The following is a 25,819-nucleotide window of genomic DNA, read 5'->3' on the forward strand; positions in this document are numbered from 1 at the left end:
CCCAGTAGTGGCAGGTATAAAAATGATAGGTTAAAATAGATGCTTTGGGTAAAGCCTCTCAGTAAAGAATAAGGTTTTCCTCAAAATGACCACAGAATGTGTATTCCCAAAAGGAGGACAGTGACAGAAAAAGTGGTGCTTGAGATTTTTCCACTCTCTTTGGTGCATATTTTAGTGATGACAATAGAAAGAATGAAAAATATGCTGTTATGTAAGTCTTTTGATGACTGAGAAAGTGATCCAAATCCTTTATTTTCATCTCTTTTCCTGTTATGCTTGACCTAAATGAGCCTTTCCTGCTACTTGTCCAGCAGGGTTGGATAAGGCTGAGGCAGAGGGAGCTAAATTCTACTCTCTCTTACGTATCTTCAGGAAAATGTCAGCCAGGTTCTAATTGTGGTCTCTTTATTGCGGGTGATGTCAGAAGAACAAACACAGGCTTGGTTTACAGATCTAGGTTGCAGATTTCACAGAAGTGGTGATGGCAAGAGAATTAAGCTTACCCCGTCTGTTTGTTGGGAAGGCATCTTGTTTTGCTTCTCCTCTAGCAAGGGCAACTCTTCAGCCCTTGGAAGTCAACCTTCCTAAATGGACTTGGAGAGATTAATTCAGCATCCTATTTAAGTGGGAGAGAGAGAGACATGAACTGAAATTATGTATGTGTGTGTGTGTGTGTGTGTGTGTGTGTGTGTGTGTGTGTGTGTGTGTGTGTATAATAGTAGTATTTGATATGAGAGAAAGAGCCTCTTTGTTATCTTATAGTTATTTACTGGAAAGTGGTATATTCCTGGGTTGAATTTAGATCAATTTTAAAAGGTTTTATTAAACCCCTATTACATTTATGCAAGGAAGTATGTGCTAGGTGCTGGGGATAAAAAGGCAAAAGAAACAAAGAAAACAGATTTTTTCATTATTTGTTTTTAACTAGCTTAAAATAAAATGTATAACCCATAAAGTTATACAGTCTCCATCTTCTCTATTCAGAATGAGTTATAGGGTAAAGAACACTGGCCTGCTGGCTAGCTATATAAACTTGTACAAATCACTTCTGTCTGGGTTTCAGAAAAGCTTCCTTTCAATGCTAAAATTCAGTGAATAAATGAGAAATCTATGGAAAACAGTCAATAAATAAAGTCAATGACCATTTTTCACAGATAATATTTGTCTAGACAATGTACCCCACCCTACAACTTCTTGTGTCTGCTATCTGTATATTTTGAGCTTCTGCGTCATGAAGGTTGCATTTCAGAAAGAAGATATTTGGAAGATATGTTGACATTTACCTTGATTATTGACTTGTAATTTCTAGCCTAAGAATCCCACACATCCTAGTTTCAGCTAGGGACCAAGCAGCACGGAATCCTCTTGTCCTTACTATACTTCCTGAACTGTTGAATGGAACATTGTGGGGCCCAGATGTGGAAAACTAAACAAACAAATAACTAGATAGATAGATGGATGATAGATAGATACATAAATCTGAGAACAGAGATAGCCTAACCAAGTTGCCAAAACTCCCCTAAGGAACAAAAAGGCCTTTAATGCCTACATAAGCACACTTTGTTTATCCCATTTCCCTCATCAGCTTCTTTTCCATGGAGATCATAGTATCATAGATTTGGAGCTAAAGGAAACTTTGAATCATAGGATCATAGATTTAGCATTGCAAGGGACCTTAAGAAGCCATTTAGTCTAATCTTCTAATCTCATAGATGACAAAAGTGATGCCTAAGAGGATAAAATCAGGTAAGTGGCAGAGCTGGGTATTTGACTTCAAATCCAACATCCTTACCACTGCACCTTCCTAAGCCAGCTGAGCTTCACATAGAGTGAAAGATTCAGATGAGGAGATTCAGGTGAGAACCAGTGTGGTCTCTTCTGATGAAGTGATGGCATTTGTACTCTGTTTTTAGTACTACACAGAAGAAATTGTCTATGAAGACGTGCCGGGTGAGGTAAAGCCTCAGGACACTTGCATGAGCAGCACCCTCATGAAATTGCTTTGGGCTGTTCACAATCTCTCAGCACCATTGCGGGAAGGAGTCATTCCCATTTGGGTGGGGTGGGAGACTGTGTCTGAAGGGTTATTTCACCACCTTAAAATTCAAAATAATAAACAAGATGTTTGAGGATGATTTCTCAGGAATTGTTTTTTGGAAGTCCTGGTTATAGTATGGATGATGTTAACTAGAATTGAAGGCCACATATCCAGTATTCTTACGTGTGGTTGCAGTTGTGATCTGCAATGCAGATGCATGCAGCATCACTGCCAAGGACTGCCAACCTGCAGATCATCATTTATGTCAATAAGGATGTCACCTCTCTCCTTTTTGACATGATGCATGTAATGCTACTCAGACTTAATTCACTTGAAATTCTGAGTAAGACGTTCAGATAGATATTCCAACTTGGAGCTCTTTTTTCAAGGTGAAATACCTCTCTCATGATGAAGTTTCATGTGGTTTTCTGCATGCAAATGTTTCTTTTAATGCCTGGCAAGCCATGAGCCAAAGGGTTAATTAACACTGAGGGCTTTGCAGTAAGTATTATGTCTGTGTAGAAACTAACTCCTTTAGAAAATGGCAAAGGGGTTAATATCTTGGTTAATACAACTCCATGCTTAGAAAACATTTGGATGGCCATGCTTTGACAATGCTTGAGACTGAGCATTTAGCTATACACTTTCATCTTTAATAAATGTCTCTTCATAATTTGTGCAGGAGAGGTAATTTTGTTTTCTAGTTTAAAGAATATGTTTCTAAGATGCCCAGGTGCTTAGTGTTTGTTTTGACCACAAGGATTGCATGTTATTGGTTTCTTTGCTTATAAAATGTAATTCTAATTTCCTACTTACCAGATAGGGTTGCTATAAGAGATAAATGGCATGCTATATCTGAAGCACTTTTCACTCCTATGAAATAATAATTCATTAGTGAACATGACATTCACACTCATTTGATTAAAAATAAGAAGGTGGCTCATTAATCTGTTGTATTTGATATGATTAATTTCTATTATTTAAGGTTAATTATTGCCTTCCATATAGTCTCAGAAGGATGAGGAAGGAGAGAAAGCCTGCAAAATAAACAAGTGTTTTTAATTAAAACTGCCAGCCATTTGTGCTTAGCTCTTGCTTAATCGATTTCACAAGTTGTTATGAGAGTCAAAATCTTAACTTTATGTGTGTCCCTTTTCCCAGCTTCAAAATAATTTGAATTTAGCCTTTTCTTTGGTATGTTGATTAAAAAGAGAGCTATTGAAATCTTAATAACAATAAAAGAATTAAATAACATTTAATCCTAGTGTGTTTTACCATGAATAAGCTTTTAACAAAATGTATATATTAATAAGAAAAAAGACTTTTTAATATATACTGTCTATAGCAGTCGAAGATCATGTATGTGAGCAGACAATGCAGTGCATCCAATGACATGGCATTGCATGTGTTTGTTTGGATATTGTGAGCTATATCTTGCTTTATACAATATACAAAAACATCACCAGAATAATATAGACTGACCTAGGTCAGTGTGCTGGGTATCAATACCCTGGTGCAGTGTTTTTCCCTTTATGATAAAACATGATTTGCCATCACAATTTTCAGACAATAACCAAAGTTTATGAGACGACCACTACACGGACGATAACTGACCAGGACGAACAGCCTATAACTTACCATGAGGAACGGACAGTATCTCATGATGCAGAACCAACAAAGCCAACACAAAGGAAGAAAATTATCAGGAAGAAAGTGGATCCTTCAAAATTCATGACCCCCTACATAGCACACAGTCAAAAGATGCAAAATCTCTTTAGCCCGGTAAGTTTGGATGGATCTGGAGTTTGTAAGTCATCACCTAAAAGTTGTTTTGTCAATGGAAGACATTACTTTGGAGACATAGACTTGTCACAAAATTATATCTATCCTCTGAACTTTCCCTTTGTGAATTTTCTTCACATATGTAGTCTTTGTGAGGCAGTATGATCGGATGGGTGTAGACAGGACCTCAGAGTCAGGAATGACCAGCTTTATGTCCTGCCCCGGGACAGAGTGGCTATGTGATTCTAAGCAAGTCACTCCTGATACCAGTCACCTCTCTAAGTCAAAAAATTTGCCTGGCACTTGCCCATACGTATTGGTAGAGGGAATTATTTCAGCAGGAGCTCTCTGTGTTGGTCTTGGGTCTTATTCTGTATAGTATAAATCTGACATCACTATTTCCTTTGAGAGTTAACCTTACAGAATACATATTCATATATCAGAATAATCTGATATATATATATATATATATATATAACCCTTCATATAACATATATATATATAAACCCTTCAGAATATATATTTGTGTATCATGACTTTGTCTATGTGTGTATGTGGAGAGAGAGAGAGAGAGAGAGAGAGAGAGAGAGAGAGAGAGAGAGAGAGAGAGAGAGAGAGAAGAGAGAGAGAGAGAGAAAATGAGAGAACAGCAGGCTCTGGAGAGTTTGCTATATCCTTCAGAAATTAATCCTACAGAATGAGGCCAAGACTGGTGTCAAAGCCCAATGCTATTTAGTCATTAATCATTAGTCAGTCTGATCCATGGTAACTGTATGAAAAAGCAGAAGTTGGTAAAACATATAGAATATATAATAATGTATAGAATATTAATGAAAAAAATAACAAAATCTGCCAGTTGCTTAAAAAGCATCCCTCCCTCATCTTCCTAGTTCTGAAATTATGAACCAGACCAAATCAATTCTGTCATTGCTCCTGAATGAGATGCTCTGATCTATTACTCTATTGTTCCCTGCCACTTCATCCCCCATCCTTGCCCTCAAGTATCTTTCTGAACCAAAGTACTCCTTCCCAGTCACAACTGTCCTATATGAGCTGTTTTCCCCATTAGCACATAAGCTCTTTGAGGACAGGTACTATCTTTGCTTTTGTATTTGTATCTCCAACACTTAGCACTGCGCTTAGTATATAGTAGTGCTAAATAAATACTTTCCCCCCCATTTGGTTATATTTGAATATTTTATATTACTAATACAGTTTCAGAATTAAAGATTTAAAAGAGTAAGTTAGGTTGTGCTCGTAAGTGATTCTAGGTAATCACAGGCTTCCACCTGCCCTCATGTTCTTATGTACAATTCTGAAAGTCACACCATTAGCGGCAGAATTGGATCCCACAGCAATAAAGCAAATCTCTAAGACTGCAAATTTTAAAAAATGACAAATCTTCATTAGTAAGGAGAGTTAACTCACTGGACATTCCAGTCTGTATGTGTATATATAGGCATATATACATATATATATATTTATGTGTGTGTAAATGTATATGTATTTACAGGGCAACTAGATGGTCTAGTGGTTAGAATTCTAGACCTGAATTCAAATGTGACCTCTGACGCTTACTAGCTGTGTGACCCTGGGCAAGTCACTTAACTCTGCCTCAGTTCCTCATCTGTAAAATGAGCTGGAGAAGGAAATGGCAAACCAGTTCAGTATCTTTGCCAATAAAATCCCAAATGGGGTCACAAAGAATTGGACACGAAAGAAAAATGACTCAACAACAATAAATATGTATATACAATAACAAATATGTGTATACATATATATAATTACAAATCTTCTAAAATGGTTTTGAGGTACTATACATGGCAATTTTACATTTATCAAATATTCACTAATGGCATCTGATTCATTTTGGTGATGGGGATGCACATTAAATAATGATAAATATGGTGATTGCTATGTCCTTGGCTTTAGTGTGTTTTAGTTGAAATGCTAACATTCGCTTTCAGAATAAATATAAAGAGAAATTTGAGAAAAGCAAAGGACTACCTTATGCCAGCACAACTGATACTCCAGAACTGCGAAGAATCAAGAAAGTACAAGATCAGCTCAGTGAGGTGGGTGGTGCATCTAAATCAATCCGTCAGTCTACAAGGATTTATTATTTATCATGTCTCAGATACCATGCAAAGCACTGGATATACAAGTACAAAGAATGAAAGTCCCTATTTGCAACGAGCTTGCCTTTTAGTTGAGAAGACAACAAGCCAATATAAAATATATTTGTATATGTGTAGCAAGATATAAAGTTAATAAATACATTTATACAAAGTTGTGCTGGAGCCAGCTGAACTGGCTCATGCTGATTGTTAAATTTCTGGTATGAACATTCACACCTCAGAAAAAAGTATATGCTACAAATTAGGGTTTGATGTTCAGTCTCGTTGATTCTCTAGACTTAAGAAAAGGAAGGAGAAAATGCTAATAATGCAAATTAAACTTAAAGTATTTCATGGGTATATTTTGGCCCCCCAGAGAGCTGATTGTTAAATATTTACCAGTAAAACCCTATGTGTATACATATGAGTATTTATGTACATATTACATATGTGTATATACACACATATTTTCATAAAATATGTACTATAACAACACAGACATGTATACACATACACATATGTAGCACATGTGTGCATACAATTCTATGATGTATTACAATGCATATGCATTTATATACTTATGTTTATAAAGCATATACCCATTATATACACAAACATGTATATATACATAGGGCACACATATGCATATATTTTAGAATATATTATATATGTATGTGCATTTATAGACTTATATTTATAAAATATACCTGCAACACATGCAAACATGCATGTGAGGATCTGTGTATATGTGCATATATATGCATTTACGTAAACATATATGACATAGACACAGGAGATGGAGGGTTGTGAGTGAGGAAGAGAGGACAGCTTGGCTGGATTGACAAGTACTAGAAAGGTAGGTTGGGCCACATTATGTAGGGCTTTGAAAGCTAAAGAGAGCTAGTCATATTTTATTCTAAAGGCAACAGGAAGCCAATGGAATTGGTTGAATAGAAGTTGCTAATATCTTTGGGGAATGTGAACTTTAACTACATATGCAAAGCATAAGGCTGTGTGAGGTTAAACAAGTTCAGAGGTTTAGAGGGAACATTAATTATAAGTTGTGGTACTTGGTATAAACCACAAGGAGTTGGTCAGGGATCCAGATAGCAGTAATATGTTTAGAGAAGAATATGAAAAAGAGCCTCCACTAAAATTTTGTTCTAATGTCTCTTTGTGGCATGGAGTTGACCTTATGTTCTTGCAGGATATGCTAACAGGACATAAACCCTCAGAGCCTCTCTAAGATGGAAAGGTTTCAAATACAGGTACACTTACCACAATGCCGCCTAACTCAGTTTGAAGAGGCTCCCTCCAAAAGTCGACCATGTGTAAAGACAATCTGCCAAGGCATGAAGAGGCTGCAATCTGTGATGAGGGATAGAATAATCACACTGATAAAATCCTATCCCTGAAATAAGTATAGAGAAAGGAAACAGCAACTCAGTCACGGTTCTTTGTGACCATTCATTGGTGAACCCAAGCAGTATCAGGCAAAATTAGCCCAAGACATAAGAGGAGAGATACATAGAATCATGGGTGGACAGCTAGAAGGGACGAACAAGGTCAGCGCCCATTAGTATTTAGTAAGTACTTTATGTGCACCAGGTCATCTCAGGTCATAGGAAATAGATAAGGCAAGCTGTGGTTCTAGCTCTGTGAGGAAGAATATCAAAACTATGTAGAGCTTTGTGTTAAGACACTGACCTGACTTCACTCAGCTCCTACTGTGTGCTGCCAGAAGTTCCCTCAGCCACCCTCGGATTGACAGCTCTCCCTGACTCACTTGTACTATTATTGGGGCTGTAGGTGAAATATCGTGTGGATGGCGATGTTGCCAAAACAATTTGCCACGTTGATGAGAAGGCAAAGGACATTGAACATGCAAAGAAAGTGTCGCAGCAAGTTAGCAAGGTAAGACTAGAGTGGTTGACCAGTAGGGCAGGGGGAAAGAACACTTAGATGGGAGTCAAAGGACCTGGGGTCAAATGTCACTTGTAAATATTACCACCTCGGACAAGTCACTTAACATTTGGCTTTCCTTCCTCAACTGTAAAATGAGGGGACTGGACTAATGGCCTCTGAAGTGTCTTCTAATTCCAGATCTATGATATCATCTTTTATAGTTAAGAGTAGGAAAATTGTGCAGTCAAATCCTGAACATTGGGAGTTTATTTTATCTACACTACTTCCGTTTAATTTCCTGTGTGACTTTAAGCAAGTCACTTGACCTCTCTGGGCCTCACTTTCCTCATCTGTAAAAGATGGGTTTTGGTGAAGATAGCACTAAATCTATGATAACCTGTGATAACATTTGACTAGCTAGGTGGTACAGTGAATAGAGCACTGGGCTTGGAATCAGGAAGACTCATCTTCATGAATTCAAATCCACCCTCAGACATTTGTTAACTGTGTGACCCTGAGCAAGTCACTTAACCCTACTTTGCCTCAATTCCTTATCTGTAAAATGAGCTGGAGAAGGAAATGGCAAACCATTCCAGTATCTTTGCCAAGAAAACCCTAAAAAAAGAGGTCACAAAGAGTTGAACACAACTGAAACTACTGGACAACAACAATATTCAAGTCCAGGAGAAAAGATAAAATGTACAAAATTCACACATAATCCTTTCCCCCCCTGACCTTATGTATACCCGGAAGTATTTATTTGTTCATGATTGTCAAATTCATATGACAAATTTCATTTTTAATGTAAAATACATGCAAAATCCAGCAAGGAGGCAGAATTGAGCTATGTAGTGAAAATCTTAGAGTTTACAAATTTTAAGTTTATCACTGAAGGAAAAACATCATGGGTGTTATCACATGAAATGCTTTCCATGTGGCATAATTGGCAAGTTTTGTTCAAGGAGCGAAAGAAGATACTTAACAGTTCTCCTGAGCACCCTTATCCCTAAGGATTGAATAACTGTCTCATATCTGGTTTTTCCATCAAGGTTTTGTATAAGCAGAACTGGGAAGACACCAAGGATAAGTACCTGCTTCCCCCTGATGCTCCAGAACTTGTCCAGGCAATTAAGAACACGGCCATGTTCAGTAAGGTAAGGACAATTGTTCAAACTCCAACACCAGTTCACCAAACAAAATTAAAAGCCTATTATGTGCTAGGAACTGGGAGAGATAGAGAGTTCAGCTAAGATAAGGGAGCTTTCAGTTCAATGGTGAAAAAAGGTACAAATATAAGTAACCATGGTACCCACTATTCTGCCATAAATATGCAAGAAAGATTCAAAGTACAGTGTGATACGCGTCCAGAGGGAGAGTTTTTCCTAGGGGACATGTAACTAATATTGCTTAGAGCTGATCTTTTGAAATAACCCGTCCAACTCAATAACTTTCAAGAATGTACAGTTGGTGCTTGATGGTTGTGAAGAAAAGCTATTTTTTTTATTGCCCCAAAGCCTTGAGATTGGCCTAGGCAGGTCCTGAACAAAGTGAGATGACATGGAGGAAGATGACAGTGAAGTGTGAGAGGAGAGCACCTTGGCCAGTTTGACTCTGTCCCTTATGGGAATCCCCTAAAACTGAGGGAAAGGAGGCAGGGTAGATAAGTAGGGGGCTGAAGGCAGGGGTAGCTGCTGCTAGCTTGACAATCTACTAGGCAAGGTATTTAGACTTCTTGGTTGGGGATCCCTGATCTAAGGGATGATTACTTGGTTCATGAATTATTCAGGTTCCTGCCCCCCCAATCTATAAATCAAGCAATCGAAAAAGTAGTCATTGAACACCTAATATAGAGTGCCAGTCCTAGAGCCAGGAAGATTCAGCTTCCTAAGTGCAAATCCTTAGACACTTATTAGCTGTGAGGCCCTGGGAAAATCACTTAACCCTGTTTGCCTCAGTTTCTTCATCTGTAAAATGAGCTGGAAAAGGAAATGGCAAACCACTCCAGTACCTTTGCCAAGAAAACCCCAAATGAGATCACAAAGAGTTGGACATGCATGAAAAATAACTCAACAACATAGTAGTTACAGCATTCTTCAAATCATTCCAAACATCACCATTTTTACTTACTTTCTTATCACTGCTTACTCCAGAAGGCAAATAAGGACAGAGAGGAAGAAACAAATCTGTACTTCTGGTAAAGGTTTTTTAGGAAAACAAGGTTAAAACTGTTCAAAGAAGGCATTTGAGTGCAGTAGAAGGTGGCAGATTAATTGAGGATTACTTTTTTCCTAGCCCTCTATCACTGAAGTTAACTCAGGGTTCTTTATTTTTGTGTGTCATGGACCTCTTGATGCATACATATACTCCTCAGAACATTCTTAAATGCATAAAATAAAATACATAGCATTATAAAAGATACTGAGTATATTAAAATACAATTATCAAAATCTTTCCCCCATCCAAGTTCATGGACTCATTAAAATTTCTTCTTGGGTCTCTGACCCCAGATTAAATATCCCTTGATCTAAATTAACTGTGGCGTAATAGAGACAGTATGGCATTGCTAAGAGAATTGCATATCAAGTCTGGGTTCAAAGACCTGGATTCAAATCTAAACTCTGCCCAAGACTGATGTGAATAGAGTGTTAGACTTGGAATCAGGATTTCAAATCCCGGATCAGCCACTCGCTAAATATGTGACTTTGGTCAAACTATTTAACTTCTTGTAGTATCAGTTTCATCAGTAAAACAGAGATAATAAAATCTATAAGGCCTGTCTCAGAGAGTTGTGAAGCTTAAATGATAAGACGGATATAAAGTACTTTTCTTGCTTTAAAGTTCTATATAAATTCCAATTATTATTATTATTAAGTCACTTAACCTATTCAAGTCTCCATTTCTTCTGAGGAGAAAATAATAATTGCAAAACTTAACTCCTCAGGTTTATTCCAAGGATCATTGAGATAATATACATTTTGTAACGTATTAATAAGTTTTAGCACACATTATACAAATGTGAGCTATTATTATATCTGCATATAATTCTGATGAAAGGGAAATTGAATTGTATTCTCATCTTTTCACATTTTTCTTTCTTTTCTCTTTTCAGAAACAGTACACTGAAGACTGGGAAGCAGACAAAAGTTTATTTTACCCGTACAATGACAGTCCAGAGCTGAGGAGGGTTGCGCAAGCCCAGAAAGCTCTCAGTGATGTAAGTGGAAATACAAATGTGACGCTTGGCTCTTGGCTCGGGAGGGTGAAATTAGGGAAACTTTAACCCTCTTCTGGCCAGATTCACATTCTTCAGAACTTACAGGCTTTGATGGGGAAGTCATCCTGTATCAACCTAGGCACAGAATTTTGGTATTCCTGAACCACAAGTATACAGATCCTCCTCAACAGCTTTCTCAAATTAGCAAAAGTATTTAAGGGTCTTAAATTTGTTCTTTGGTTATTTAAAATGGGTTCTAGACCAGTGTCAGTGTACAGAGCAGATTTTTGCTGGGTTTTTTTTTGGGGGGGTTGCCATTAGTTCTCTCTGTTGAAAGTTGATACATTATTTTTCAGAAATGTTAGCTCAGCCTCAATTGTTCTAAAAACTGTCCTTTAAAATTATCAATTTTTCATGTTAGCAGTCTGGAAATCCTCTAGGATCCCGCTATCCTTTTCTATCATACTTGTGCACAGCTAATTATTCTCTACTTTGCTCAGGTATACTTAGATTTTTTTCTTCCTAAGTATCTTGCCTCACCCTAAAATGACCTTAGATAAATTCATCTGACCATCTTCAATTTACCTTTCTCTAAGAAATATCAGATAATTTGGCAAACTTTAAATAAGTTTAAAAAAATGCTTGTTGTACTTTGGTCAAGACCTATCTTCAAAAGTATTAATAGGTACATTCTCTATCCCATTTTTTGAGGTACAAATTTGGCCCAGATTGGTCCCAGTGTTTCTACTCTTTCCTGGTGATTAATTACCAGCTTGAGGAAGTATATTTCAATTTTAAATCATTTATTACTTGGTATTAATTAACACAATAATACTGACCATTATAAAGTATTATGCCCAAGACTGATCCTTGTAGATCCACAGCTAAGAAGATTCCCTTGCTCCTCTTCTAAAATTTCAACTCATCAATACATATTTGTTGAGTGCTTACTAGGTGTCACATACTGTGCTAGGGGAATGTGAGGACTGCGAAAGAACTATAAGGAACTTGCTAAATATTTGGAGGCACAAAATGACAAATAAAACCATTTTGGAACCATGAGGTACTAAAGCATAAAGTGTATTGACCAAGGTACAATAAGCATTTTTTTAAAACTCATTTAAGGTTTGCCAAATTATTCGATATTTCTTAGGGAAAAGTAAGTTGTAGTCACAATGTATAATAATAAATTCAATCTTCTCTCAACCCATTCCTGAAGTATTTGAGAGTTAAGCTACATCTTATATTTTACTGCAGACTAAGTTTACAAAAAGTATCTTATTACTTACATGCCTATTAATATCACAATATGGCCTTCTACAATTGTTGGGCCTGGAGCCCAAGGCAAATTCTTGTTTATAGCATGTGCCATGTAGACTTTAAAACTGAGAATCCTATTCCAGAGGCTCTGTCCCCAGAATGTTCTTTCTGTAAATCCTTAACCCTGCTTGTCACGTTGTCCTTATTTTGCTTTGAATGACACTGTTCTAGTACTTAAGAGCCATTGAGCTCATTAGGTATGGAATTCTAGAACTAGAGAGAATCCCAAACAAGATCACTTTAAATCATTGAGGTATCTAGACCCTAATCTCCAAGAAATTAATTTTTATCAGATTGTCAGACCAGTTATCAGATCTAAAGCCATTTCATATCTCCCTTTTCCAGCTCCACTCCCACTCCTAATTCACGTTCTGGTCTAAGAGACTATTAAATGAAACACCAAAATAGCTTATGTCCAGAGCTAAGAAGAAACTGACAGGATTTAAAGAAATTAGGTAGTGAGAGTCAAATAAATTAAGCATGAAAGTCTGTCTTCAATACTTATTCCTTCCTTCATTCTCTTCCCTTCCCTCTTTCCTTCTCTCCTTCCCTCCCTCCTTTCCTTCCTTCCTTCCTTCTTTCCTTCCTTTCTTTCTTTTCTTTCTTCCTTTCTTTCTTTCTTTCTTTCTTTCTTTCTTTCTTTCTTCTTTCTTTCTTTTTTCTTTCTTTCTTTCTTTCTTTCTCTCTCTCTCTCTCTCTTTCTTTCTCTCTTTCTTTCTTTCTTCTCTCTCTTTCCTCACTTCCTCATTTCCTTCCTTCCTTCCTTCTTTCCTTCCTTTCTTTTCATGAGTCTCTATAGAGGTGCTATGGGAATAGTAGAGTGGGCATCGCAAGAACAAGAAGGCCATGGGCTTGTAGATGAAAGCAGGATCTTTTAAAGTATTAACTTTGATCTCAATTTTGGAATCCCCAGAACGTATAGAAGTGTGCGTGTATTTTTTTTTCTTTCAAACTAGGTTCCAGTTGTGTTTTTTAATCTCATCAAACACATATTTAGGGATTCTATTCATCGAGGTGGCAAACTGAACGTGGCAAAAGTACGAAGCCTTTTAAAGCCCTATTCATATGAGTGTGGTAACAGTCAGGAGAATATTCTCTGGCTCATTAACACTAAATTGTTCTCATCTATGTCTTTTTATTACTTTAGGTTGTCTACAAAAAAGGACAGGCAGAACGGAATTCTCAGTTTACTCCACTAGCAGATCCACCAGATATAGAATTTGCCAAGAAAGTGAACAATCAGCTGAGCAAGGTAAGCATTCAGGCTTGGCACATGGGCTTCAGTGAGGACTTTGTGAGATCTAGAACTATGATTTCATTGTGCCATTTAGACTGGAATCTCTTCCCTCTCCCAGGTTGTTTGCATTGCTCACCTAAACAAATAAGCCATGTGGTATTAGTGGAAAGAGGACTAACTCTGAAATCAGAAGCCTTGGTTTCAAATCCTGCTTCTATTTCTACCTCCCATGTGACCTTGGGCAAGTGTTACAGCCTCCCTGGGCCTCAATTTCCTCATCTGTAAAATGAGGGGCTTGGGATTGGAGGATCTCTGGAGTCCCCTCCAGCTCTAGATCTATGATTCTGTGATTCCATCAGTACAAATGTTTTTCATGAGGCCTTGTAACCGACTTAGCACAACAGCAGAAGGGAAGTATAAAGCCATAGAGTAAGACAAGTGATGGCAAAGCCTCATTGCTCTAGCTCTGCTACTTCACCATGGCTGTTAACTCTGCTACTTTCTACCTGTATGACCTTGGACCAGTCCTTTAACTTCTCTGGGCTTCACTTTTCTTCACCTGTCAAATGAGAGGCTTGGACTAGATGACCTCAAAGATCTCTTACAACTCTCAATCTTCATCTTGTGAACTTATCTTTAAAAGCTTATCCTCAAGTAACTAAAAACATACTATAGTAATTAACCGACAGAAACAAAATGGAACTGATTTTGAAAAAGCAAGTGACAAGGCGTGTATGTTCCTATGACTCAACGTGCTACATTTATGTAACAGGATGTTTTAGAACATGTGTTTGTTGACTTGAGCTATGATTTTATTGGTATAGTGAATTCCCCCTACCATTGCAGATTGACTACTGCTCTGTAACTGTTAAATTTCTAGAATTGCCATTGGGAACTGAGAAGTTACTTGGGAATAGCCCAGGGTCCCACAGCCAGTGTGAAAGGAGGGAGACAAACTTAGACTTACCACACAGTGGCCAGCTCTTTATCTACTATATTACATTGCCTCTTGGATGGGGTTATATTGATATTTGATTATTTCCCTTCCCAAAAGAGAGGTTCAATAAAGCAGCTAGATGAAGAATTTAAAAGCCTATGATTAAGGGGGCTTCTGGGTTATTCAGAAAGTAGAGTTGTAATGCTTAATATTTGGGGGAAGATATGTAACTCCAAAGTCTCTTGTTGTTCCCATTCCAATGTGCTCCACTGAAAAGAGGAACACCCTAATGTGTGTGGTTTCCAGTTCTCAGTTCAAAGACTGACCAGGCTTGGGGAAAATTTTTAAAAAATAAAAAATGCCATGGGCTATGTCTCAAACAGGCAGCAGTGGATTCCATGACCTTTGAGGGCACTGGCAAACAAGACTTCTCTGTCTATATTTAGGGCAGTAAACTAATCCTGTGGTATGTAGGGTTTGAGATGGAATGTACAAAGACAGATGTTAGGCTGATGAATAGACTTGTGCTAAGTAAGGTTCTATTTTAAATGGAGTGCAGCAGGCAGTCTCTTCCTAGGGTACTTCTCATGTGCACTTCACCTCATTCCATGTGGTGGTGATGCTCTGCAAGGTTGGCATTCTGCTTGAATCTAGGGAAGACATCAAGATTTCTCTGTCAGTTTAGTATTCTTTGGGAAAGCATTTCTTTGGGGGCAGAAGGAAACAGTGTCATGCAGTAGGAAAAGAATAATTCATGAGGTAGAGGACCTGTGTTCAGTTCCTTATTGCTGATGTTTACTGCCTGTGTGACGTTTCCCAGTTTCCAAATATGTAAAATGAAAGGGTTTGACTAGATGACCTTTGGGGTCCTTGTTAGCTCTCAATCTGCAACTGTTGAAAAAGGATAGAAAGAAAATCATGGACGTAGACTACACAGTTCCATTTATCTTCTCTTTGCAATCCCAGATTCTCCTGACTGTAGACATGGAGTATTTTGGATGCAGTCTCTAATAAGTATAGTAAAACCTCACTAATATGGATACCGCTCATTTAAAATTTGAAAGAATTGTTTACTGTTTATTAAAAAGTGATTCCTGAAAACAAAGATAACATACATGGATTGTAAGAGGAAGTTATTTAAGAGTAGATGCTCAAGAATAACCAGGAGTCCTATTTTGCATATAGTTCCATTTTTTTCATTCACTCTTTTAAGCAGGTCCTCTAGAGTAGGGAAATCAAACTCAGTGAAGGTTGCCTGCTTTGGGACCCGGATTAAGATATAATTGGGAAATATGAAATAAAATAAATAAAAATACAAGACAACAATGAGAATGTTCATTTGTAGTTTTCTAAGTCAGTATGCAGCCTGCAAGATCCATTTCTATTTGAGTTTGACAGTTTCTCTAAAGGGCCAAGTAGTCTTTCACCTTCTTAGAGTTTGTAGTGCTTTCACCTAAAAGCAATGAAAGTGCGTTTTTAAAAAAAGAATTCTGCAACTCAGCCTTGCCACAAATGCAGACTTATCACTTTGGTCTGGGTGAGTGGGTTCCTCAGGACTTTGTAAGCATGCAGATGTCAGTAAATACAGAAGGTGGCTCTGGAGGAGAATGGTCAGCTCTCCTATGGCATTTGGCAGAGGCTTTGTTATCAGTCCTGCTTACCCTACAGATTTACATATCCCTTATACTGTAGTGCATTAAAAAAAAAACCCGAACTGGTACCATTTAGGACAAGACCATTAAAGTGAGTAAGAAATCTTGAGGTTTTTCCCAAATTCAAACAGAAAATCAAGACTAGCAAAAGCAATAGAACCATGTGAAGAAAGTGAAGTGTTCAGGGGAAGTATTGGGGGGGAGTTGACGGGGAAACGGGAGAGGGATTCATGTAATCATGTTAATAGTAACAAACCAACCAATGAGAGAGGGTTAGAGCTTTAAGAGATAATGAGTCTAGGAGACTCCACCTTTTTCTTGAGGTGCTCTTACTCACTTAACTTTGACTTAATGCGAGTGCTAGCTGGGGAGGACTGGGATGGTGGTGGCACAGCAAGGAGAATCATAAGACCCATGTGACCTTGGGCAAATAACTGGACTGCTTTGGGCTTCAGTTTTCCTTATCTTTAAAATAAGGGAGCTGGACCAGATCACACCTGTGAAAGTCCTCTTGGAGGTTCAGATTCTTATAATCTAGCCAATAGCCCACTAACATTCAGATACCTTAAGAGTCTGCGCATTATGAAGGATGTTCTAATAAACCTTGTCTTTGAAAAATAAAAGAAAGTCCTCCTAGAGTCTTTCCAATTCTAGATCTATGGTTCTAATAATTCTTTAGTGTAGAGGATTCCCTGTGAGGAGACTTTCTCCACTGATGTAGATTGGTAACTCCTCAGCAATTCTAGTCTTAGACAATTGCCTAAGGGCACTGAGAATTAAGTTAATTGCCCTAAGTTTACATGTGTCAGAGGCAGTACCTGAACCCAAATATTCCTAACTTCAAGGATAGACCTTCATCTAATACTACTGGGGGATCTCTGCACATACACAGTAGTATTAGCTTGATTCTGTGTAGGCACATTCTGTGTAACAGATATAATAATAGAGGTAATATGGTGGGGTGAAGAGTTGAAGCCAGGAAGACCTGGGTCCAAGTCACATGTCTGACACATGTATTGCCATGGGTAAGTCATTTAACCTCTTGGTGCTCTTTATAAGTTGTAGAGGAGACACCAACCTGTCCTGGTAAAGAGTTTCATCACTGGAAGTTCCTTCTGCTGATGAATTCACAGCACTAGTGTCTATTCTTATCCTTATTCCTATTCTTATGCCTACCCCTATTATATATCTATTAGCTTCTTCAGGCATTCATGGTTATAAGGATGTGAGAATGAGCCATCAACTCAACATGTTGCTCAGTGCCCTATTGTTAGTCTTTCTGTCTCTCTGTGTTTGTCTCTACTTAATTCCAAGGTCACACATATGAAAGAGTAAGCATAGAGACAGGCTTCTTGTGGAGCGCAGGGTAAAAGGCAGTTCAGAGACAGTTTGTGATATAGTAGAATGAGGCAGCAAGCTGATGAAACTGTGAGGATCCCTTTTAGGTGGAGAATTAGGAAGCCGCTTTGGTTGACAGACAAAATTTGGTTGACTTGAGACTAGTGCTAGGCATGCTCAGTGCAATGACAATATAAATTGGGACCCCTCCCAACCACTCATGGGGGAGGTGGCTTTTGCATAATAGAGCCCTGAGGAATCTGAATGTTGGAATGTTCTGCTACTCACAGGAAAAAGAGAAATAGGAACAAGATAGAAATAGATTAACTAACTGGCAGTCGCATTGCCTCCCACTTGGCAACTACATTAAGACCACAAGTACACATCAAGAAGGTTAAAAAAAAAGTCACATGTATTCACTTTGACGAGATCTATTTGGAAAGCAATGTCTCTCTCTCTCTCTCTCTCTCTCTCTCTCTATATATATATATATATATATAAAATGTATGTATATGTATAAATGTATATCTATGCATGTGTGTATGTATGTGTATCATAACCTTGGTACATTCAAATGTTAATTTTATTTACTTCTAAATTTCCTGAGGGAAGGATGGGCCAATAAACTGGGGCTTTATTTCCATGTCTTCTCTGGGCAAAGACAGAGGATTGAAGGAAGATTTTCACACATAAAAGTTATTTCCTCATGGGGCTTTCTCTCCTTCATCAATTTTTTATAGATTTGGCAGGGACTTGGCCACTTTGATATGTGTTAGTTGCTGTTGAACCATATTGGCTAGAGCACTAGTGGGGTTTCTAACAGCAATCTGCTGTGTTGATACAGACACACTATTTAGTTTGTTCTAAGTTAAAAAAGAGCAGTGAGACCTCTTTTCCCCTTTCCTCTCAAGGGATGGTAAAGATGGGAGAGGTTATGCTTATATAATCACCTTCAGATCCACAGATTTTATTAGTGTGGTGCCAGGGTTGGGTTGTTGTGGTTTTTTTTTTTTTGAGGGGGGCACATTTTTCAGAAATCAGAGTATCTTTGTATGTGTGTAAGATGCAGATGACCTCACATTAGGAGCCCACTTTGTTTCCTGAGCACCCAGGACCATCCCAGAGATAAGGAGGTTAGGCTGAGATGATCTTTAGGGTTCCTTTCAGGTCCCATTCCAGAAATAAAAGTAAAGACTAGAACGGGTCCTTAGAGGAAAGACGCTGCCTACCCCAGATCTCTCCCAGGAAGCTTGAGTGCTATTAAAAGAGACCTGGACTAGGGGCAGCGAGGTGGTGCAGTGGATAGAGCACTGGCCCTGGAGTCAGGAGGACCTGAGTTCAAATCTGGCCTCAGACACTTGACACTAGCTGTGTGACCCTGGGCAAGTCACTTAATCCCATTGCCTAGCCAAAAGAAAAAAAAGAAAAGAAAAAGAAAGAAAAAAGAAAAAAAGAAAGATACCTGGACTAGTTAAGCTTTGGACCAGTTACTCTTCCTATCTTCTATTGTTAGCTAGACTCTGTCTCTTGCCACTACTAGTCACATTAGAGTTGCTTAAGACCTATGATAGAAGTATATTCATCAGCATGTAAACTGATTTTTTTGTCGACAGTATTTTTCCCCAATTACATGTAAAAATAATCTTTAACATTCATCAGTTTTTTTAAGTATTGGGTTCCAAATTCTATCCCTCTCCCTGAGATGCTAAGCAATCTAATATAGGTTATATGCGTACAACCATGTAAAACATTTCCATATTAGTCATTTTTTGTTATTTTATTTGTTATATTTTTATATTTCATTGCTTACCTTATTTTTTAAATTTTTTTAAAATTCCTTTTTCATCTCAGAACAAATACCGGAAAGACTATGACAATAAAATCAAAGGCAAGTGGAGTGAGACTCCGTGCTTTGAAATTGCAAATGCAAGAATGAATGCTGACAACATGAGCATAGTAAGTACGATAATGACCACCCAGATGGCTTTGGCTTGAAGTTTTCTTTTTCCTAGCTTTATTAATCATACACTGCAGGGGTTAAAGGTCTTCTAGGCTAACTCCTTCCCCTCCTCTCCAAGATAAATGACTAAAGATTTTTATGGAAAGGGATGCCATAAACTCCCTGAGAAGCCACTGTCAACATAAACCTTCTACTAGGGAATTTCAACCTTATCTAATTTGTTCTTGCTTGAATTTCCATTTCCATAAGGACAGCTATAAGTCTTCAGTATGTGATCTCAGGGTTCTAGGTCTTTTTTTTTCCAGATGGATAATCCTTCCCACACTCCCTTATTTTCATTCTTGACAAGGAGTTTATTTCAGTGATACTATATTCCAGTAGCAATCTGACCCGTCTGAGCAAAGGGGGAAGGTGTTACCTTATGATAACTTGTCTGTGTTCCCTGGGATTATCATGTTTGCCTTTATACCTGACACCAGTGTGGCTTGCTCCCAACACCAGTCCAATAATATTGTTTAATATCTTACAGAGAAAATACCAGGAAGACTTCGAGAGCCTCAAAGACCAAATTTACTTTATGCAGACAGAAACTCCAGAATACAAAGTTAATAAGCAAGCTGGGATCGCTGCTAGTAAGGTACGTGTCATTGACACTCTGTTTGGTGCCTGACCTTTTTGGACATGTTTTTCTGTGTTACTTCTGACCCTGAATGCTGGAAAGTATTAATTCCAGAAAGGTCAGGTAGGTGGCAGAGTGGATAAAGCCCTGGGCCTGGAATCAGGAAGACCTGAGTTCAAATCCAACCTCAGACACTTACTAGCTGTGTGACCCTGGACAAGTCACCTCTCCCTGCTTGTTTCAGATTCCTCATCTGGAGAAGAACTGGAGAAGGAAATGACAAACCACTCCAGTATCTTTGCCAAGAAAACCTCAGTTGGGGTCACAAAGAGTCAGACACAACTAAAAACAAGTAAACAAAAGCATTAACAATTGATTCCAGTGGATAAAGGTTTCAGGAAGTGCCACATTTTTTGATCATTCCTACTTTAGCTTTACAAGGTCTCATCTGTTAAAGGGTCTAAATGCCACCATTCAGTGAGCTCTGTTCAATACCAAAGAAGTTATCTGAGAACTCTTAGGTCTCTGGAGATTCCAGGAACTGGTAGATAGATCTATAACATTCTGAAGCCTGGTTTCCGGAATGTGCTGGGGTCAGTTCCTACGTCTCTTGAGAACTTATTGTTAAATGTTCAGTGTGTGCATTAATGCCATAGAAGAGGGCTTGATTTATTTTTCTGATGATGGGGTAGGCTTCTAGATGGAAATAATGTTAGTAATGCAGATTCACCCACCCCACCCCCAGCCAGTTGTTAAGCTTTGACCTCTACACTCTTGCCTGGTTGCCTCTTCTGAAGATCAGATTCTTAAACTGTCCCTGAAATGGTTTCATAGGTAATATGGACAGTACTATAAATACATAGGATAAAAATCTAATGTATGTCTTCAGTCAAGGAATAGTATTCTTCTGTGATTTCTCAAGGTGGACTCTGGGAGGGGGGATGTCCAACTCTTTTTCAGGTGTATAACTGTCCACTGTACCAGAACTTCAGCATAATGATTAAGCTAGCAGATATTTCTGTTGTTTCCTGAGGTCATTAGTCTTTAGTAAATTGCCCTGTAGTCTCTAAACCTGCCACTGTCCTAAACATGTTCTCTGGGCTGAATGATATTTGTGAGAGTCATATAAATGGAACTATACTGTGAATCAAGATGAGGACAAGTATATCCATTGCAGACACAGTCCTAGAAGAGGCCCTTTGCTGTCTCCACCAATGTTAGGTTGCAAGGAGAAGAAAAGGAAGGCTGGAGAAAGGAATATTGTGGTTGTCAAGTCAATAGGCATCTATTATATACTGACTATGTGCCAGGTAATGAACTAAGTAGAGATACAAATACTAGCAAAAAGAAAAGTAGTCCTGGACCTTAAAGAGCTTACTTTCTATGGGGGAAGACAATAATTAAAGAGAGCTGAAAAGCAGGGGCAGAAGAGGCCTGGTGGCAAAGTTTAGAGGGTCAGAAGCAGAGCCGACAGAGATGAGGGATGACTCACCCGCACCTTTCCTCCAAATGAAAGTTTTGGAGACCTCATCACTGGCAGAAAGTAGGAGAAGAGGGATGTGCCAGGGTGAGAAGGCCACAGGGAATAAAGGAACTTCCAGGATGAGGAGGCAGCTGAGGCATTGTGTCTACCTATCACTACCTCAGGCCTCCTCAAACACACTAACTTCTCCACACACATACTTGGATGGTCACTGCTGTCCTAGGGTCCTCTTTACAAGTGAGAAGTGGAGTAGAGGAAACTGTAAGGGTCCTTTCAACACCCTCACAGCAATGTGGATATCAATATCATAGTATCATAGATCTGAAGCTGAAGGGATCTCAGTTGGCATCTAGTCAGATGAAGTAGCTGAGGCCTAGAAAAGTTAAATGACTTGACCAGAGTCACGTGAATATTAAGCCATAGAGGTAGGGTTTGAACTCAGGTCTTCTGATTCCAAAGGAAGTTCTCATTTTTATTGTGAGAAGAGGTATGGGGGATGCAGCCTTTGTGCATGATTATTAGTATTTCATATTTATGGAATGCCAAGAACTCCTGTGTGTAGAGAGAGACTAATTCATGGAACTCTGTGCCAACAGTATAACAGAGATCTTGGAACATAAAACTGACAGACACTTTCTCATTTCCTTTCACTCCTACAGGTAAAATACAAAGAAGACTATGAAAAGAATAAGGCTACAGCTGATTATAACGTGCTTCCTGCTACAGAGAATCCGCTGCTTAGACAGCTGAAAGCGGCAGGAAATGTCCTAAGTGATGTAAGTATCACTTATCCAAAAGTATTTTTAAACCTTAGCTGTAAAATAACAACAACAACAATAGTATCGAACATTCATGTAGATCTTTAAGGCTTGAAAAGAACTTGACATATATTATCTCATTAGAACTTCTCAACAAACCTGCAAGTCAGGGATTACTGGTATTATCACCGTTTTACAGATGACATAACTGAGGTTCAGACAGGTCAAATGACAAATAAGTAAGTGAGCTTTTCAAAGGAAAGATTCAAGGCCTGGTTTTCCTGACTTTCAGTACACCAAAAATCTCTTTGCCATTTTTTTCTAAAATACCTTAACTTTATAGCGGCTCCTTCAAGCAATATAGATTTCTTAATGTGTTTCTTAGTCCTTTAACAGAAGCTAGTCAATTGAATGTAAGGGAAATTAGCTGCAGGCCTGGAGTGCTTGTGCCCTGGATGCAGAAAAGCAGCACTTGACAGCATCTTTCTGGCCTCTTACCAGGAGGAGCAGAGCTGTATTTGTAAATGACTGGGAGGGGAGAGAAAAGTGACTAAACCCTTCTGGATGCTCAGTCTTTCCCTCCTCAAATCTAGTACCCAAGGGATGTAAGAGAAGAGAGCCATGGATTAGAAATGAATGAAAAAGTATTAAGCACTTGCTAGGTACCAGACACCACCTCTGGTTCTAACCAATCAATAAGCATTTTTAAAGTCCCTATTATGTGCCAATCACTGTGCTAAGTGCTGAGGATACAAAGCTCCCTTAAGGAGCTTATATTCTAACAGCCAGGAAGTCCAAACAGAACTAGAAGAAATTAAAATTCTAGTCTCCTCAATCCAAAATTTCAGAAACATCTCTCTAACTCTTTAACTGCAAAATAAACAGATGTGCATATTTCAGTTACATCTAAAGAAACGGGTCTTTCTACAGCTGCCACTTGGGAAATATCTTCATTGAGCCATTTTATATTTAAGGATCAGTCCTGGAACTATTATTGTCCAGTAATGGAACGCAAAAGAAGATTCTCTAAGACGTCACAGAAATTTTTAATGTTTTTAAGAATTGTTATGGAGATTTATAAGCCACTGGATTTTAAATGCTTGAGCTTAAGGAAGGAAAAGCATCCTGCTATTAAAAACAGGTCTACACTAGAACAACTGGGGCCATTACTCCATTTGGGGACATCCCAGATGGAATCATCCCAACCTCCCCCTCCCCAGTTAGTAACAAGCTATTTTGGAAATTGGACTAGATGATCTCTAACATTCCTTGTAACTCTAAATCAATCAGGAAACATGAATTTATTAAATATTTACTATGCAGTAGGCATTTTTAAGCACCAGGGACACAAAGAAAATACCTATCCTCAAAGAGCTTACTTTATATGGTGAGGTCTCTGCTTGGAGACGTGATAGAATGTCATGTGGAATATGACCAGATCACAGAGTAAGTGGAGGGACATAAAATATTAAAAAAAAATTAGAAAGGTAGGAAGTAATCAGATTTTGAAGAACTTCAGATGTGTAAAAGAGGACTTTATATTTGATTATGGATGTAATGGGGAGTCATCAAAGTTTTTTGGGTGGAGGAGTTTATGTGTCAGACCGACACTTTAGAACAAATCACTTTGGCAGCGGAATGGAGGATAGATTAGATGGTGGACACACTAGGGGCAGGGAGACAAGTAGAAGCCTGTTGTTATTGTTATTGTTGGTCTTTCTTTCTTGAAGAGGATCAGTGACATCAGGATATTGTAATAGACAAGGTGAGAGGTGAGGAGGGCCTAAACTAGGGTGGTTAATTCATTTAACTTATGTAAATACTTGGCCTTATATATGAACAGCTAGTGCACAATTTTCTCATATTGTCATAACCTTTAAGTAGTAACAGTAGAAATTCTCATTTCAACAGTTAGCCTTAAGAGTTTATGTATAAATAAAAGCACAATTCCTGAATATTCTACTTGTTTTTCCCTGCTAAATTTTAGAACTTTATTAGCAAGATTATTGCTTTAAATATTCTCTGAGATGTTTTTCCACTGGGGACAAAGAGAAAATAGAAATATGTCTATTTCTGTTTAAATTGATAACACTCATTAATTGTTGATCTTATGAATGACTACTTTCTTATGAACGTTTATTTAGAATCGCTGTTAATCATCATATTTCTGTTTGATATGTGCTTGCAAGTATGGGAAAAACCTGAGTCAGTGAAAGGAAATTAGCCTTGAAAGTGGCTCATATACACCATAGCCTTTAACCATCTGTGAGTCTTGATTCTAAGGTAGAAAACTGTTTTTTGAGATCTTTTTCTTTCCAAAGATTATTTTTTAAAGGAGTTAGAAACATAGATTTAATGTGCGTTGCTAATGGCACAAAAGCTTATGATTCATAACACCCCAACTTTTGATTATAGGTTTTCAAGATAGTAGATGGAGACCTTTTCTTATTTTTAAAGTGTTTGAAAAATACAGCTATTATAATCAATGTGTAGGAGTGACAGAAATCTATTTTATCTGTTTTTTTTCCTTTGACAGAAATTATACAAGGAAAACTATGAAAAGACAAAGGCAAAGAGTGTGAATTATTGTGAGACTCCGAAATTTCAGCTTGATACAATTCTGCAAAACTTCAGTGATGTAAGTAAGCCCCACAGTATCAGTCTTTTGATGTGTGCCAGAGACTTATTTCACATATATAAACAAATGAAATGTGATTTGTCTTCCAGACTAAATATAAAGATTCATATGTGAAGAATATTTTGGGACACTATGTAGGCAGCTACGAGGACCCATACCATTCACACTGTATGAAAGTTGCAGCTCAAAACAGTGATGTAAGTTCATGTTTCCCAATCTCATGGTTTTCAGAAGCTACAGCCAGAGTTAGTCCTCATGTGTGCTATCTTCTTGTAGAAAAATTACAAAGCAGAGTACGAAGAAGACAGAGGAAAATGCTATTTCCCCCAGACCATAACTCAAGAATATGAAGCAATCAAGAAACTGGACCAATGTAAAGATGTAAGTCTGCACCACAAACAGTAGAGAATTTATGATATCTGGGGACTGGTGTCCAAGGAAAACCAATGATATTCCAGGATCTTCTTATGGCATCTAATAATCAAGATATAGTTGAAAATATTATGGTTTCCCTTAAAATAACAAAAATGGGGGCAGGAAACCTACCTCTAAGGTAACCATTATATTTCCTCTCAAATAGATCCATAGAAATATAATCCTTGGTAGTTCTAAGTCAGTTCATAAATTTTTTCTTTTTCTTTCTCTTTTTGTTTTTGGTCTTAGAAAAATAAAGAAAACCTCAGGAGACATTGATTGGTTTTATAGACATTTGAATGTCTCTAAGAAGCTGAAATCTAGTTAGCAAACAAAAACTTGATTGAACAAAAATTTGGGGGCTACTATTCTTTTTGCTTTTTATGTTTTCAGCAAAGTGTTGTAAT

General features: G+C 37.9%; 1 protein-coding gene across 1 annotated transcript in view; it reads left to right on the plus strand.

The window, feature by feature from the left end:
- NEB (nebulin) overlaps positions 1-25,819 on the plus strand; it is a 232,193-nt gene that overhangs the window by 8,076 nt on the left and 198,298 nt on the right. The window contains 13 exon segments of the mRNA XM_078146167.1: positions 1,914-1,955; positions 3,605-3,820; positions 5,788-5,895; positions 7,747-7,851; positions 8,892-8,996; positions 10,952-11,056; positions 13,524-13,628; positions 19,392-19,496; positions 20,030-20,137; positions 22,262-22,378; positions 24,897-24,998; positions 25,088-25,195; positions 25,275-25,379. Of these exon segments, the coding sequence (XP_078002293.1) occupies positions 1,914-1,955; positions 3,605-3,820; positions 5,788-5,895; positions 7,747-7,851; positions 8,892-8,996; positions 10,952-11,056; positions 13,524-13,628; positions 19,392-19,496; positions 20,030-20,137; positions 22,262-22,378; positions 24,897-24,998; positions 25,088-25,195; positions 25,275-25,379 (1,431 nt within the window).

This window comes from Phascolarctos cinereus, unplaced genomic scaffold (genome assembly GCF_003287225.1).
Source record: "Phascolarctos cinereus isolate Bilbo 61053 unplaced genomic scaffold, phaCin_HiC Scaffold_726;HRSCAF=1367, whole genome shotgun sequence".
Taxonomy (NCBI): domain Eukaryota; kingdom Metazoa; phylum Chordata; class Mammalia; order Diprotodontia; family Phascolarctidae; genus Phascolarctos; species Phascolarctos cinereus.